Source organism: Lithobates pipiens, unplaced genomic scaffold (genome assembly GCF_037356315.1).
Source record: "Lithobates pipiens isolate NorthernLeopardFrog02 unplaced genomic scaffold, aLitPip1_a1.2 Scaffold_8, whole genome shotgun sequence".
NCBI lineage: Eukaryota > Metazoa > Chordata > Amphibia > Anura > Ranidae > Lithobates > Lithobates pipiens.
In genome coordinates, this window is record NW_027507903.1 from 185860639 (window position 1) to 185878886 (window position 18248).

The window sequence follows — 18248 nt, forward strand, 5'->3', positions numbered from 1 at the left end:
GCTACACATGTACATGGGTGGATTAGCCTTGTTTTATAGCAAAAATGTCAGGTAAGGGCAATCCTTTTTCAAGTTGTTATATTGAATGGTTAGCTATTTTTGAGTAGCTGACTAGTATGTCATGTTTATAAGCCTTTATTTTCCTCTAGAGTCGTTTTCATGTAAAAATCTACATATCACTATGACATCCATGCTGGATTTGTAAGGCAGGATAATTCATGGGTGCTTTTGGCTTATAGGGGAAGAGATCACCATAGGTAATTGAAGTGATTTTTTCCATCAATACTCTATCACATATCTGGGAATCAATTTACTTAACTGGGGTTATAAAATATACAGTACCGTGCAGAAGTCTCAGGTACATTAAATATTTATGTTTGTTTTATATGGTTGTTTTAGGCCTTCTGGATTAGTATGTCATTAGAAAAGAATGTTATTAGAAGGGACAATCATTACTTTTTGCAGTAAATGTTCATTAAGGTTGTAAAATAGTAATAGACCATTTGAGATTTTGTAGGCATAAAACTCAGTGATTGATTAACTAAAGCATTATTAAAGCCAAAAACAAAAATGTATTCAATTGCAGCTTATCATTTCTTAGATGTGCTGGCTGCATTCGTTACCTTTTGTAGGCTTTTTTTCTTTTTCACCTAGTGATCCTGCTAGTGAGTCTGTTATCTTTTCAACTTACTTTAAGCCCAGGTTCACATTGAGGGGTGGGTTTGAAATCGCGCAAGTTCAGCTGAATTGACTTTTCATGTCAAAACAGCCCAATGTGAACATGAGCTAACAGACCAAGCTGTTCAGACTAAGTAGCAGTTGGAGGTTGGGACAAACCATTTAACACTGACAAGGGTACTTACAATGATAACATTTTATTCATTTATGTAAAGCCTTTATGCCAAAAAAGAAACAGTTTTGTTTGCTGTAACTGCTTATAAAGTTTTAACAGAAATTTAGCTTTAATTTGTTGTTCAAGTCCCTCTAACTCTGCTAATCTTTCAGTACCCTCTCCCCAGACTGGCAGTGCTGCTGTCCAAAGGTGTCTGCATTACTAAGGGCTCTTTCAGACAGGCAGACTCTGCCAACGGATCCGCCTGCTCTCAGTGGGGGATTTGTCTGCTAATCTCCACAGAGCAGGCCGATGACAGGTTCGTGTCATAAGACAAAGCCCGCTCATCTGTTTACATCCAACTGCCATCCGATCCACTAGATGGATGGGCAACGAATCCTCCATGCATCAGTTTTTGGTTTGGATGTCGATGGGTGCAAACATACAGATGTGTCTATTTACATCCGCCACTCCATGGAGCGCAATGGATGGTCCGATCAGGTCCATTAAAAAAAACTGACAGGTGGACCCGATTGGTCCACCTGTGTGAAAGGAGCCTAAAGCCTCATACACACGATCGGACTTTGTACAAACTTTCCCGTGGACTTTTGTACAAAGGGCGTAGTCCACAAGTTTGTATTGCATACACACGATCAGACTTTTTAGGCAACAAACATGAACGTAGTTGTTCAATTGTTCAATTCCTCCAGCGCCACCTTTGGTCAACTTCTGTATTGTTGTCTGATCTTTTGCATTGGTTCTGAGCATGCATGTTTGTACCTTGTACAAAAGTCCGATGGTTTTGCGTACACACGATCAGGCTTTGCTCCATCGGACTCATGTTGTCAAAAAGTTTGTCCGTTCGCACAGCCAACAAAAGTCTGATGAAAACGGAAAAAGTTTGTCCAATGGAGCGTACACACAGTCTATTTTGCATGTTTGTTGTCAAAAAGTCCGATCGTGTGTACGGGCCTTAAGTCACCCAGAATGGAGACATCCTAAGACAGGAAGTGTATCACTGGCCAGAGCACCAGGTGAAATTAAGAAAAAATAAAAACAATCGATAAATATAAGTATTGAAAAACTGCAGTATGTTACACTTTTGTTTTTGGGTTTTATACCACTTTAAACTTAATTAAATGTTCTTGTGAACAATGATGCGATGGGATTGGACTTAAGGGACTAAAGGCAAATTGTCTTTTAATTTTGAATGGAAATTTTCCCTTCGCTTAGTGAATGTGATGAAAATACACTTTGCAAAAAATACCCAATCAAATACAGTACAATAGTATTTTTGCTTGCAAATAATTGGATAATGGAAGTCAGCAGAGCTTTGCCTCATTCACTGAATACAAAAATTCCCTTGCAAAGCGTAAAGCCTATTTGCCTTTAGTAAATGTATCCCCCCAGTGTGTAGTGTGAACCAAATTGGTTCACTGAATTCAAAACGGCTTTGTATAGAAAATAAAACTGGGAATGTGACGACCATACCAAAAAGTTGAGGTTGCTATAAATATGCTACATTTTTCACCATGACAATAATGAGTACAGCACTAAGACACAACGTATTCATCCTGTATCACCAAGGTCTCTGCAAAGCAAACATTTTGTGGCGGACTGGTTTTTCCACATGTGGTCTCTGAACCAAATGGGCAATGCATTGGTTTGCTACACAAAAGTGCAACAAACAAGAAATCAAGCTTGCTTAGAACTGTCAGAAACCATTGTGACCTTTGTAAACCATCCTCATTCTAGAGAAGTCTTATCAGACGTCTTCATGATAGAGTTGTGACCAAAAATGTATTCTTCCAAGGTTAAAACAAGGCCTGCAGAAAAATTGCAGCAGGTACTCTGGACTGAGTCAAAATTTGGGCTTTAACCAAAGAAAGTTTGTCCGTTGAAGGACTGAAAAACACTAAATGGAAGATTGTCTGCAGACATCAGTAAAGCACAGTGGAGGTTCCCTGCAAGTTTGGAGCTGTATTTCCACTGATGGAGTTGATGATTTGATCACAAAACATGGCTTCCTCACTGCTAAGTACAGACCGATTCTTATGCATCATGTAATGAAGGCTGCTCTAAGTCCTAATGTTATTCTGCAGCATGACAGTGAGGCCAGAAAAACATTCAAAATCCTTAATTTTTTTTTTTTATCTACAGTGAGCAGAGGGATTAGGACTTCTGCAAGACATAGTATGGCCCAAATAATGCCTTTTATCTCAGCATTTTTAAGTCAGTCTGGGATATTTGCAGAATCGGAAGAAAAATTAAGCCAAAAGTCTCTTTTGGACCTGATGCAGCTTCTCCAAACAGCTTGGAACAACCTATCAGTTGAAATTCCAGTTTCTTTTGAGGAGACCCTGCTGCTAGGCCATTAAGTTCAACAACAACTTCCATATGCATTACCATATTTAGGCCTGTTTTTTCTAACCGTGGAAGGCTCTTTTGTGTTGACATCAAAAAAGGCTTAAGACTGCTACTCAAATTCCGATCTGTCACCCAAACTACACTTTATAATATTCCCCTTCTCTCCATTTATGGTAGCTTTATAAAAGATTATGTAAGGAGATGAGGGGCGGGGGAGCTGGGGCAACACAGAAAGTAATTAGACACTCCAAGAAGAGTAGAATGCTATGACATACAAAGAGAGAGGCATCTGTGCTACCAAATTGACTATTTTTGAAGTAGTAATATTTTATAGCAACTTCAGGGTCATGTTGCAAGTTAAAATAACAAACAAAAAACCTCTGTGGAAAGCAGAATCACTACAAGTAAGCATTTAAAGTGATTCTAAAGGTTACTATTTATTTATTAATAATCCACATTATACTTACCTGCTCTATGCAAGAGAGCAGAAGCCCCAATCATCTTCTTTTTGTGGTTCTGTCCCCTGCTCAGTTCCCCCCAATAGAAACCCTCTTACTATGCGGGCACTCGAGCAGGCTTTCTCCCAAGCCTTGCTGCTGATTGCGAGCAGCTGAAGCCAGTGGCTCCCGCTGCTGTGTGAGCCAGTGAGGCGAGGGAGACACCAGAGAGCTGCTGCTCTCATGCACATTGTTGTATCGAGATGGGACTCGGGTAAGTATGGGGGGGGGGCTGGGGGGTAGCTGCACGCAGAAGTAGTACCTTTAAAGTTGTTGTAATCCCTCACGTATAACAAGTTAATTTGACAGCCTCACATGATACAGAGATGAAACAAACACTCCTTCATAGGTTTTACTTGTTTATCTGCCATCTTCTCCTCTCTACACCCCTTCACAAGGGCAGATCTTGTTATACTTTTCCTTACTTTTTTTCATCTGTCAGAAGCATGGAGGAGGTGACAGAGAGACTACAGTACAGTGTGTGAGAGCTGATTGGAGAAAGGAACACCCCCTCCCTTCACACAGCAGAAGAACTGTTCTGAATAGACAAGCTGTCTGCCGAGCGCCACCCCCCCCCCCTTTCCAACCACAAATGTATCTCATGTGTTGGGAAAACTTCTCAGAAGTGACCCGTGCTGATAATAGAGAAACAAAGCACCAAAGAGAAAAGGTGCTTAGAGCGTTGGAGAGAGACTAGTAAGCACTACAGATCTATGTATTTTGCTCAGATTCCATGACTGAGGTTTACATCCACTTTAATGCATTTGGGTAAAAACAAAACAAAAAAAAACCTTCTGCCTTCAGAACCACTTTAAAATACTTGCTTTTGTAACCATGCCTAAAACATAGGGGTTGTGAAATCAAGGATTGCATTTATAGTCATGCCATTATTTTATGAAAGTATGTAGCGCCAAAAGTAAATGAACATCGATGAGAATACTATGTTTTAAATAGGCAGCACATTAAAATAAAGTCCAAAAAAGTGTTAAAGTGAAAAAAAAAAAGTCCAATCTTGTGGATGGAAATCAATAATAAAAAAAACAATGTTTAAAAATGTAGATTTAAATGCACAGTCCAATGATAGGATCAGCAATATAAACTTATTGGTGAAAACACAATAGTTCAGTGCAAAGATGTGCACAAAGTTTTGGTGGGGAAGAGGTGATGCAGTACAGTGCTCCAGAATACTCCACCGCACCCCTGGGAAATGGACACTTACAGGAAAAGCTGGCTACTGTTACAGCAGTAAACACACACTCAGTGTAGATCTGCCATCTATTGTGGGGAAGGCTGTTCAGCAACTCATACCATCCAGATGTAGCTGTAGTAAATAAATCTCACGGGGAGCCAGATGAAGTCTCCATAGTGCAAGATTTATTAGAATTGTATGTTAAAAGCCAAAATAAAATTAATCATAAAAACATATGAAAATGGGTGCCACTGCTGACCCGGTATCGGCACCAGTGTCTCCTCCCCAAAGCTTTTCGTCCAATAGGACGTTATCAAGGGGTCCTGAGGACTAACACTTTTTTGGACTTTATTTCAATGTGCTGTCCATTTATAACAGTATTCTCATCTCATCGCTGTTCATTTACTTTTGGCGTGACACACTTTTTCTTAAGATTATTTATAAATTTGGTATATTACTTATTTGTGTCAGCTGTCACCCCACCACAGCGCAGAGATGCATCTTTTTTTTTTTTATTAGCATTATTTGTGAAAGCATTCCTCAGATTTTTGTTTTGTTTTGAGTGGTGAAGTTTTACCAGAAAATTCTACCAGGGTGATGTATGTTCCAAAACATTAAATATTTTGAGGCTTTAAGCACAAGATTAATTTTTACATGGGGACAGTGCATCTGAATTATAAAATAATGGAAAAAGGAAAAATGGCTATGTTGGTTATAACTAGACATTTGCATTAGTTTTCGTTTGAATGCATTTTCATCCGAATTTTGGGTATTTTCGTTATTGTTTTAACAAACGGGCAGAATCCAAAAACCAAAAGATCAAACATAAACAAATGATTTATTTACATTTTTGTTGCGATAACAGTTCGATATAGATAGGAAATTTGACATGATGCTGACAATAGCAATCTGTGTCCATCAAACCTGTGGTCGAATGTGCCTATCCTTAGCTCTATTATTCCAAGATTATTCTACTATTCCAAGATTATTCTACTATTCCAAGATTATTCTACATAGAGAGAAAAGATTCGACATAGAAAAGATTCGACATTATAGAGACAATAGCAAAAAAGATTGAATGTGCCTAACCTAACTCTATCAGTCCAAGGTTATTCAATATAGAGAGAATTTGACACGAAGATTTGACAAAGCAGCCGCCGCGAGTGGACATTTATGGTCAAATGCTCCGCCCATAGGCTATAGAAAAATTCTAATGTTGGTTGAACAGTACTAATAAATATAATTATTACTAGTGCCATACAACATTAGAATTCTACTATAGCTTGTAGGCGGAACATTCGTCCAGAAATGTACGATTGCGGAGTCGTACAGTTTAGCTGCTCCGTCGAATCTTAGAACATTCGACAGACACCATATGCCTTCAATGACAGATTCAACCTTAATTATTTCAGATTTTTGGACAAATGCATTTTTTAACGAAACAAAATAAAAACGAATTTCGGGAGTAACTAAATAAATTTTTCGGACGAAAACGAAATTCCGAAACAAAATATTTCAGTGTGCACATGTCTAGTTATAACAATCAGGTTATAGCTCTTTTTGCATGTTGCAATGAAAATGTAAATCTGAATACTTTGGGCTTCGCAAGCACATTTTAAATAAAAAACAGTAAATATAAATGTTATTTTTTTTTTTTATTTGATACTATGGTAAATGCAAATTAATCAATTTTTTGAACATGTTATTTTAAAATGTTATTTGTTCTTGCACCTTTGGTTAAGGCTATCTGAACAGCTGTAGCACAGTTCATTCCTGCACTAAGGAAAAAGTCATTGAGTACATGCAGCATGGGAATGAGGCCTGACTGAGTTGTTTATTGTAACATTAGCGTGTTCTTGAACCTAAGCTCCTTGGTTCAAAGCCTATGAGCTGGTGAACGGAATTGTGCTTTCTTTAGGGCTATTTGAGTATAAGGGCATTATTGACCCAGTATAATATTATTTGCAAGACAAAATGACTATATAATTGCCTATTTTACAGCATAATGCTCGCTCTTAAAGTCCTGCAGTTAGTTGATAAGGATGTGTTGCCAATGACTAGGGTTCTCAATTAATGCAAATAATTTGAACTGTAAATATGGGAACTTTATTTATAGAAGCATGCAGGTAAATGTAGTAAAAGTCATACTGCTGCTGAAGGAGAATCATAGAACATAAATAAGAGCAGTTTGCACAATGCACTATAAAATATGTTGCCTTCTAGCGGCTATGAAAATATAAATAAGGCCTGCAATGCCGTTTAGGATATAGCTGAGCATAGAGCGTTTTTCTTTTCTTTTTTTTTTCTTTTCTGCCTGCTATTAAACTGCTTTAGCATATTGAACTCGGCTCTTTCTCTTCTACATCCATTTTGCAGCATTTTCATGAAATTTTATATCTTTGGAAACTCTTACGGAGGTATGATTGTAAATATTTTTTTCCTGTAATTGTAGCCATTTTTTGAATCGTTGGGCAGTTGTATTAGGATTTCTGTAGACTCTAAAATCATTGCCAGGAAATGAAAAGCATTTAGGAATTAAGCTGTGTCAGATAAACTTCTGGATATAAACATAGATTTGTAATTTAAAAGGAAGCATCTCTCAAAAATATTTGATATACACTGTAAGTATATAAATTATACTGCAGGTATTCAACTTATTGATCAAACTGGCATTGCAGTAGGTTTGTGGGGTAACCAGATTGTTATAAACCATATGTTCTTTCATTTGTTGATTTTTTTTTATTTTATTCATTTTGCTGTGTTTGTCCCCGAAAAGGAAATTACTCCTCACTTTGATAGATATGATAATCCTTTAGTGCACCTCCATTAACGTCTATTCTGTTGAATTCTGTTTCTGTTTTGTGCGGTCCAGCATACATAAGCTGGGGTTTAGATTGTCCTAATTAGTAGAGACTGTTTACCGTATATACTCGAGTATAGGCCGACCCGAGTATAAGCCGAGGCCCCCAATTTACCCCCAAAAAACTGGGAAACCTATTGACTCGTGTATAAGCCGAGGGTGAGATATGCCTGTCCATCCCTGTGTGTGTCCGTCCATCCCTCTGTGTCCGTCCATCCCTGTGTGTCCGTCCATCCCTGTGTGTGTGTCCATCCATCCATCCCTGTGTGTGTGTCCATCCATCCATCCCTGTGTGTGTGTCCATCCATCCATCCCTGTGTGTGTGCGTCCATCCATCCATCCATCCCTGTGTGTGTGTGTGTGTGTGTGTGTGTGTGTGTCCATCCATCCATCCATCCCTGTGTGTGTGTGTGTGTCCATCCATCCATCCGTGTGTGTGTGTGTCCGTGCAGCCTTGTGTGTCCAGCCTACCTGTGTCCCGAGCCTCCGTCCGGTCCCGTCCCGAGCCTCCGTGTCGTCCCGTCCCGAGCCTCCGTGACGTCCCGTCCCGAGCCTCCGTGACGTCCCGTCCCGAGCCTCCGTGTCGTCCCGTCCCGAGCCTCCGTGTCGTCCCGTCCCGAGCCTCCGTGTCGTCCCGTCCCGAGCCTCCGTGTCGTCCCATGCCAGGATCGCCGCTCTTCGTCGGTGCCCTGGCGGCCATTCCCCTGTTCAAAAGCCGCGCCTCCGCCTCCGCCTGTGATAGGCGGAACACTCAATTTCCCAGCAGTCAGTGTTCCGCCTATCACGGACATCGGCTCATCCGAGGATGAGCCGATGTCCGTGATAGGCGGAACACTGACTGCTGGGAAATTGAGTGTTCCGCCTATCACAGGCGGAGGCGGAGGCGCGGCTTTTGAAAGGTAGAATGGCCGCTGTCTGTCTGCTCGACACGCTGTTCGGGCAGTCAGACAGCGGTGACTCGAGTATAAGCCGAGGGGGGGCACTTTCAGCCTCAAAAAAGAGGCTGAAAATCTCGGCTTATACTCGAGTATATACGGTACTTATCAAAGTGAATGTTCTCTTTACAGAAAGGTGGTAAATAATGTGAACCTGTGTTAAATTGTTAAAACCCATTGTGCCAGGAAAATGAGATGCCAAGCCTTAAAACATTAAAAGTACTATATACCATAAAATATAATTCAAAAAATAATTCAGTATACATAGACATGAAGTAAAAGAGAGATAATCTGGCGCACCAAGATTATATGGTCCAATTGGCAATAAATTGTTTGCGACCATAGACGAGGGTAAGGGGTAGTTCAAGGTAGTCTTTAATCCTGTAGGACAAGATGTAAAGGCAGAGGGGGAGGCTCGGGGGCCATCTGCAGCTGCTATCCTCAGAGTTGTTTACTGGTCTGTGTGATTCAGTGGGAGAAAAGAACAAAGGGAAGGAAGCACCATCTAAGTGTAGTATCTTGGTTAAAATCCGTTTATAACATTGGATTAATAAAACTCACAAGATTGTAAAGATAAAAATGCTCATCTGGTGCTGAGTAGAGGTCTCTAGAAGGAGCTTGGAACCCTCCGAACACATAGCTTTGTCTTCTCATCTGGTCCTCTATGCTTCTTGTGACGTCACTTCTGGTGTCCATTGCACACTGCTAAGTGTGGCTTCCCGGGGCTCCTCCAAGCTCCTGCAGCTGGGACACCTCACAGCGGTCCTGCAGGTTAGATACATGAGGAAAATATCTACATACTCGGCACCAGATGAGCGTTTGAATCTTTTCAATCTTGTGAGTGTTATTAATCCATTGTTATTAAAGCATTTTAACCAGGATACTACACTTAGCTGTTGCTTCCATCCCTTTGTTCTTTTCTCCTAATTAAAACAGTGGTATTCCTCTATGCATCTTTAGGACTATACATCTTATTGACACATATATAAATCTTATAGGTTGCCCCATTTGTTGCATTTTCACAAGAAACTTGTCCAATGAGTATCTTTAAAATTCTTTATGAATTTCACAAAATGCATATACAGTGCGTATAGAAAAGAACTACCCTCCTTTTAAAAAAATAACATTTTGTTTCTTTGCAGCCTGAAATGAAAACGAACACAGTTGCATTTACAACTGGATAAAACAAAAACTGTGTCTGTCTCCATTTCAGGCTGCAAACCAACAAAATGTGATTATTTAAAAGGGGGGTGTTTCTTTTCTATACCCACTGTATGTGTATGTGTTATACCCACTGTATGTGTTTCACATTGGGGACATAGACATGTGCATGAACAGTTTGTGTGCCTTGAGGTGCTCTCCTGGGACATGCAGAAGATTGGCAGCAATGGCTTCAGTTGTGTCACTATTAGACCAACTAGTTGTGATAGAATACAGCAGAGGCTTGCCGATCTATGGTATGAATTTGATAGTGAGTACCTTCCTTCAGATAAATTCATTTTATAGTGTGTACAGATAAATATTTTTTGGCAAAGAAACAGGCAAATCTATTTAAATCGGAACTCCAGAAATTGCAAATTTTTTAAAAATGGGCTAAAATAGGGGCTAGGCCTTATGTACATGGGTGCAATGGCCTGCACAGCTTGAGTGAGCTGTTTGTTAGTATGTCTTGCTTGCAACTTCCACCACCTCCAGCCTCATAAACAAACAGCTCATTCAAATCGCATGGGCAACATGGCGTGAGCCCTTTAATGTTGGAGCTCTGGAAGTATAGCGATAGCTATAGTCCCGGTGCTCAGCAAAAATGAAAATATTAAATAAGAGTAACATCCACAAAGTGACATACACCTTGTTGGATTTAACCCCTTATAAGCCAGATCTTTTTTTAAAGTATTTCAATTCTCAAAGCTAAACGAACAGTTGAAATGCTTATGTGAGAACTGTCTAACCTGCCTAAGGATTTTTAATTCTGTGTAGCCGATATAGTTAATTAGGCACCCCTGTCTAACACAGGCAGTTTCTGAACCTCTCTGCAGACTACTATGCAATTGAGTAATACAGCCTAGTCTCCTCTTTTGCCAGAAAAAAAAAAAAAACGCTTATTTAAGCAGCATTGTTCAATACAGCAGAACTCTGTTTGCTGGCCCTCATTTAACCACTTGACCTCCGAAAGATTTACCATGACCACACCATTTTTTTTGCAATATGGCACTACACTACTTTAACCACTTCGGCCCTGGACCATTTTGCTGGCTTAAGACCAGACCACTTTTTGCAATTCGGCACTGCATCACTTTAACTGACAATTGCGTGGTCATGCGAAGTGGCTCCCAAACAAAATTGACGTCCTTTTTTTTCCCCCCACAAATAGAGCTTTCTTTTGGTGGTATTTGATCACCCCTGCGGTTTTTATTTTTTGCTCTATAAACAAAAATAGTGACAATTTAAAAAAAAACTCAATATTTTTCACTTTTTGTTATAATAAATATCTCCCAAAAATATATAAAACAAAACATTTTTTCCCTCAGTTTAGGCCGATTCCTCTACATATTTTTGGTAAAAATCGCAATAAGCGATTGTTTGCGCTAAAGTTATAGGGTTTACAAAATAGGGGATAGTTTTATGTCATTTTTATTAATCATTTTTTTTTTTACTAGTAATGGCGGTGATCAGCAATTTTTATTGTGACTGCAACATTATGGTGGACACATCGGACATTTTTGACACATTTTTGGGAGCATTGTCATTTATACAGCAATCACTGCTATACAAATGCAGTGATTCCTGTGTAAATGTCACTGGCAGTGAAGGGGTTAACCAGTGGGTGCCAGTGTAGGGGTTAAGTGTTCCTAAGGGCGTGTTACTAACTGTTGGGGACTGGGCTTTCTTTTAGTGAACTCTGGTCTCTGCTTCAATCACATGGAGCAGAGATCAGCGTCACTTGTTGGTAGGCATAACTGGGAGATGCTGTTTACAATGGCATCTCCTAGTTCAGCCGCCCAGTGAGACGATCGCGGGTATGCCCGCTGCGATCGAGTCCGCGGGACCCGCGACCGGACTCACGGGGATCCCAACCGCCACGCGAGCGAGCTGCCGGCGGCGCGCTCACATTGGCAGGGCAGCAAATTTAAAGGGACATACAGGTGCGCCCATTTGCCTGCCCGTGCCATTCTGCCAACGTACATCGGCGTGTGCCGGTCGAGAAGTGGTTAACTGACAATTGCATGTTCGTGCGACACTGTACACAAACAAAATTTATGTACTTTTTTTTTTCCCCCACAAAGAGAGCTTGCTTTTGGTGGTATTTGATCACCTATGCAGTTTTTATTGTTTTAAGCTATAAATGAAAAATGCAGGCACAAAAATAAAACAATTTTTTTACTTTCTGCTATAAAACACATCCAATAAAAAGAGTGAAAAAAATTCATCAAAATCCCAATAAGCATATATTGATTGGTTTTCACAAAAAATATAGCATCTACAAACTATGGGATGTATTTATTTATTTTTACTAGTAATGGCAGTGATCGGTGACTTATAGCGGGACTATGATATTGCGTTGGACAAATTCACACTGACACTTTTGACTCTTTTTGAGGACCAGTGATGCTAATACAGTGATCAGTGCTAAAAAATATGTACCGTCACTGTACTAATGGCTGGGGAAGGGTTAACATCAGGGCCAATCAAAGGTTTACATGTGTGTCTAGCTGGTGTTTTTCTTACTGTGGGTGAGGTGTTTGTACTAGGGGAAGACATAGATCCATGTACCGAAGGATCGGAAAGTTCCGGGGCACATCCAGTCTGCGTTTCTCGCTGTGTTTAATTGGAGCGGGCTGACGGTGGCGTGCATGTGCGCCCCAGACCTGGAAGTGTCAGATCATGTGCTGGGTACGGCCACTTTGCCGCCGTATATCAGAGTTATTTTGTCGGCATGTGGTTAAACGATCCTGTGCTGAATTTCAGAAGAGACTACTATCAAGATGGTGTCAAGTACTTATGCTACTTGTATGTAAAGATGAAGTTTGCAGATCATATTCAACATTATTTTGTCTTGATACACAAGTATCAATTGGGCAATCCTCTTTTTTTTTTTTTTTTTTTTTTTTTTTAATGATACAGGACCGCAAGATGCAGTCATTTTGTCCTTATGTGTAGAATTGATGATCTGATGTATAAATGTCCAGTCAGAATGACGGACAAGCAGCCCAGTAAGCCTTATGCCGCGTACACACGATCAAACAATCGGGTGGAAAAGTCTGGCAAACTCGAGTCCGCCAGACAATCCCACCGTGTGTAGCCTCCAGCATACTTTTTTGACCCGAAAGTACGGCGGACTTAGAAAGTAGTTTTGCACTCCAATCTTCCCGCCGGACTCGCATTTCGGCGGACAATCCGGCCGTGTGTATGCCAGTCCGCCGTACTTTTGAAATGAAGGGACTTTTCCCGCCCGGAGAAAAGTCCGCTCATTTCGAGCGGGTCTCCAGGTAGGCTGGGCCCGCGAAGGAGACGTCGCTGGCCCCGCCACCTGGTATGGACTTAAAGGGGAACCCCTACGCTGAAAAAAATCAGCGTGGGGGTCCCCCCAGGTCCACATCAGACCCTTGTCCGAGCGCGCTACCCGGCTGGCCAGAAAAGGGGGGACGAGCGAGCGCCCCCCTCCTGAGCCGTAACAGGCCACGTGCCCTCAACATGGGGGTTGCCTTGGGGAAGGGGGGGCCGCGCGGCCCCCCCCACCCCAAAGCACCATGTCCCCATGTCGATGAGGACAAGGGCCTCTTCCCGACAACCCTGGCCGTTGGTTGTCGGGGTCTGCGGGCGGGGGGCTTATCGGAATCCGGGAGCCCCCTTTAATAAGGGGGCCCCTGGATACCGGCCCCCCCACCCTATGTGAATGAGTATGGGGTACAATGTACCCCTACCCATTCACCTGTAAAAGTACAAAAAAAACACAACACACAAGATAAAATAGTTTATTGCACAGCTCCGGGGGTCTTCCGTCTTCGGGGGGTCTTCTCGCCAGACTCCTCCGCTATCTTCTTCTAGCTCTTTTGCTAGCGGAGGAGACTGGCTTTCTTCCTCGCCACCGGCCTCTTCTTCCGACTTCGGGGGTCTTGTCCCCCTCTTCGGTTCTTCTGCCGGGCCACCGCGCCTTCTTATAGCTCTTTTACAGTCGGTGGCCCGGTCTTCTATCGTCACCGTTGCCGCCAAGGCCTTCCGTTCTTCTTCTTCTTCTTCTCCTTCTCCTGGAGATGTTGACTCAACGTTCTCTCCGGCCGCAATGCCAGGGACACGCTGCGCGTTGACTTATATAGGGACAAGGGGCGGGGTCATCGGTTGATGTCACATGGGTTGATGTCACATGGTGACAGTCCCAGCATCTTCCGGGACTTTGACATCGTCAGGGGGCGGGGTCACCATGTGACATCAACCCATGTGACATCAACTGATGACCCCGCCCCTTGTCCCTATATAAGTCGCCGCGCAGCGCGTCCCTGGCATTGCGGCCGGAGAGAGCGTCGAGTCAACATCTCCAGGAGAAGAAGAAGAAGAAGAAGAACGGAAGGCGGCGGCGACGACAGAAGACGGGGCCACCGCCTGTAAAAGAGCTATAAGAAGGCGCAGTGGACTGGCAGAAGAACCGAAGAGGGGGACAAAACCCTCGAAGTCGGAAGAAGAGGCCGGCGGCGAGGAAGAAAGCCGGGCTCCTCCGCTAGCAAAAGAGCTAGAAGAAGATAGAAGACGGAAGACCCCCGGAGCTGTGCAATAAACTATTTTATCTTGTGTGTTGTGTTTTTTTTGTACTTTATTTTACAGGTGAATGGGTAGGGGTACATTGTACCCCATACTCATTCACATAGGGTGGGGGGCCGGTATCCGGGGGCCCCTTATTAAAGGGGGCTCCCGGATTCCGATAAGCCCCCTGCCCGCAGAGCCCGACAACCAACGGCCAGGGCAAGAGGCCCTTGTCCTCATCAACATGGGGACAAGGTGCTTTGGGGTGGGGGGGGCGCGCGGCCACCCCTTCCCCAAGGCACCCCCCATGTTGAGGGCACGCGGCCTGGTACGGCTCAGGAGGGGGGGCGCTCGCTCATCCCCCCTTTCCTGGCCGGCCGGGTTGCGTACTCGGACAAGGGTCTGATGTGGACCTGGGGGGGACCCCCACGCCGATTTTTTTCGGCGTTTGAGTTCCCCTTTAAGTCCATACCAGGTGGCGGAGCCAGCGACGTCTCTTTCGCGGGCCCCGCCTACCTGCAGACGCGCTCAAAATGAGCGGACTTTCCTCTGCGTGTGTGGGCGAGTCCGTTCATTTCAAAAGTAGGATGGATAGTACGGCGGACTTAGTACGCCGTATTAGTCCGCTGAAAAAGTGCTGTGTGTGGGCAAGTAGCCCGTTCGGACGGTCCGACGGACAGTCTGGCGGGAAGTCCGCCAGACTAAGTCCGTCGGATAGACGGCTACGTGTGTACGCGGCATTAGCCAGCCCTGCCACTGCTATGTGGTTATTCATTTTTTTTTTTTTTTTTTTTTTTTTTTTTTTTTTACGAGAACTGATGATCTGGACGAGTGGTGTGCACCTATTGGCAAGGTTTGTAAGATTCTGCTGGGCAATGATATGAATTTTTGAGGGTGCATGCAAGCTATTAGTGTTTGTGAACCAAAAGAAGTATGTGTGAAATGCAGCATGTCTACCGATTCAACTTTATTAATTTCTTATTAACTTCCTTATTGTTTATACAAGAACATATTTTATTTTATTGGTCGATTAGTAATGTAAACCCTTGATTTTATGTTTTAATTTAAACTTGTACAGCATTCTGTAGGAACATAGTCTGATTCTGATGCATGTATGAAACTGTACTAAATATGTATTTTCTTCTAGATGAGTTACGAAAATTAAGTTGGTCGGGAATTCCAAAACCTGTCAGGTCTATAACATGGAAGCTTCTCTCGGTAAGTTAATGTGCCTTGCTGTTGTGAGCTTCTTTTGAGACGCACCTTGCAAAAAAAAAGGGGATATAATTATAGTTACATAGTAGGTGAGGTTGAAAAAGACACAAGTCCATCAAGTCCAACCCATATGTGTGATTATATGTCAGTATTACATTGTATATCCCTGTATGTTGTGGTCATTCAGGTGCTTATCTAATAGTTTCTTGAAACTATCAATGCCCCCCCACTGAGACCACCGCCTGTGGAAGGGAATTCCACAACCTTGCCGCTCTTACAGTAAGAACCCTCTACGTAGTTTAAAGAGGAGGGCCATCTTAAAAAAATATATATTAAAAGTCGGCCTCTACAAATACTGCAGCTGCTGACTTTTAATAAATGGACACTTCCTGTCCAGGGTGCACGTGATGTCAGCAGCAGATGACCAGCAATTGCTCATCTCTTGGCTGCCCCCCGCCGCCATACTCTGTCAGGGAATCAGGAATTGAAGCGGTGCGGCTGCACTGCCCGGTTCCCTACTGCACATACGCGAGCTCGCTGCGCATCTTCACTGGTCGCTGTTGTGTTCTGGGAACTGTGTGTTTCCAAGAACACAATGGGGGGGGGGGGGTGCCCATCTGCCGCTCGCTATTCCCGGAAGTGGGTGCAGATACTTGAATTATACATCTGCACCCACTCCCCCCTGAAAGGTGCCAGTTGTGGCACCGGAGGGGGGGGATCCGATGAGCGGAAGTTGCACTTTAAGGTGGAACTCCGCTTTAAGGTTAAATCTCTTTTCTTCTAATTTTAAAGAGTGGCCATATAAAATATTTTACTGGCATTGTCTGTCTTGCATAACAAACTGCAAGATAGAATTTTTCTCCTTTTCCATTTTTCAATATTCTATTCTATTAAAATAAAATCATTATAGCTATTCATGTCATTATGTTGTAATGTAATTGTTAATTTATATTTGATTATCATCTCTTTTGCCATTGTACAAAGTATTTGTTGCAATAGGTCTAAGTTTGTCTTGAATAAATTATTTTAATAGAAGACATGCAGGAGAATATGCCGGAGACAGTTGGCAAAATGTATTAATTGTCAGTTTTCATCTTCTTTAATAGTAATGGTTTCTAACTAGTTCATGTTTTATCTGCCAGTTTCAACAGCTGTAGAACTCTGGACTGATTCACTTAGACTGTTTTCTCCAGAGAATGTTAAAGAGACTTTATCAGTGGATCTCGATGCACTTAACCTCTGTTTAACATTCTGTGTTGTGCACATCAGTGTTTAGCTCTTTTTTTTTTTTTTTTTTTTTTTTGGGCTTTTTTCCCTCTTTCCCTAGAAAGATGCTTTAGACAGCTTTTCTTCTTTGGCATAAAATCAAGTGGGAAAACAAAGTGTTTACATCAGATGGAGTTTAATTTCCAATTTTTTCTCACTAATGAGTGCTAATATGTTTGCAGCTTAGTGGATTTTCAAATTGAGAAAAAAACATAGATGTTAACTAAGAGTAAAGAGGAGCCCAGCATAAACAGCTTGCTGCTCTGGTTTCATTGTTAAATAACTTGCCATCCATTTAAAAGCCAATGCGTTTTTTAACATTTCTCAAATGCCAAATGCATTTTGCTTTGGATTTTCTTAGAGCCATGGCATTTTTGGTGGTCTGTATTGCCTTACGTGTGATTTTTTGCTTACATCGTTTGCATTTATCATTTTGTTTTAGATTGCTGACACAGACTGCCATGCTTTAGCATATGTTTTGCTTTGTATCTTAGAGGTTTACTTTACAGTAAAAGAAAATAAGCATAAACCTCAGTAGTATATTAATGTGCGTTACTAAACAAGAATGCAGTACATACAAACAACTTACAATTGTAGGAAAACGGTGCAGGACTTAAACCGTATTACAGATATACATTCAAAACAGGCACACACTACCAAACCTTCCTAGTGCATGAGCATGAGCAATGGTCTGTGTACAATTGGGGTGCACTAAAAGTCACCTTGGCTATACTCCAGAAGCCTTTGCAGGAAATCAGGCACTAGCATCATCCCCAGGTGATGTTCCTTCTGGCACAAACTTTCCTTCTTAGTTCTTGTGTTGTAATGGAGCTCCTCTAAATTAGTCTTTTTGTGGACGTTGTCATAAACTCAATTTTACGCATACATTTTGACCAAAATGTATTCAGGCACATGTCTTTGATTTAAAAAAAAATGTCAGTAAGCGTATATATATTGGTTTGCGCAAAAGTTATAGCGTGTACAAACTAGGGTACATTTTCTGGAATTTGCACAGCTTTTAGTTTGGCTGCCTATCTCATTTCTTGAGGGGCTAAAATGGTAGGGCAGTACTAACCCCCCCCCCCCCCCCCCCCAAATTACCCCATTTTGGATGATTTAGTGATTGAAAACTTACCAAAAAATAGAAAAATACACAAAGTTGTCACTAAATGATATATTGCTCACACATGCCATGGTTATATGTGGAATTACTCCCCTAAATGCATTCTGCTGCTTCTCTTGAGTATAAGAATACCACATGTGTAAGACTTTTTGGGAGCCTAGCCATGTACAGGACCCGAAAACCGATCTCGGCCTTCAGGCTTTTTAAGGGCGTAAAAGGGTGATTTTC

At 42.1% G+C, this 18248-nt stretch overlaps 1 protein-coding gene across 2 annotated transcripts in view; it reads left to right on the forward strand.

Moving 5' to 3' along the window:
- TBC1D22A (TBC1 domain family member 22A) overlaps positions 1-18248 on the forward strand; it is an 839044-nt gene that overhangs the window by 211611 nt on the left and 609185 nt on the right. For both annotated transcript variants that reach the window (XM_077468512.1, XM_077468511.1), the window contains exon 5: positions 15564-15634. In XM_077468512.1, coding sequence (XP_077324638.1) covers positions 15564-15634 — 71 coding nt within the window. The remainder of the gene's footprint in view (positions 1-15563; positions 15635-18248) is intronic.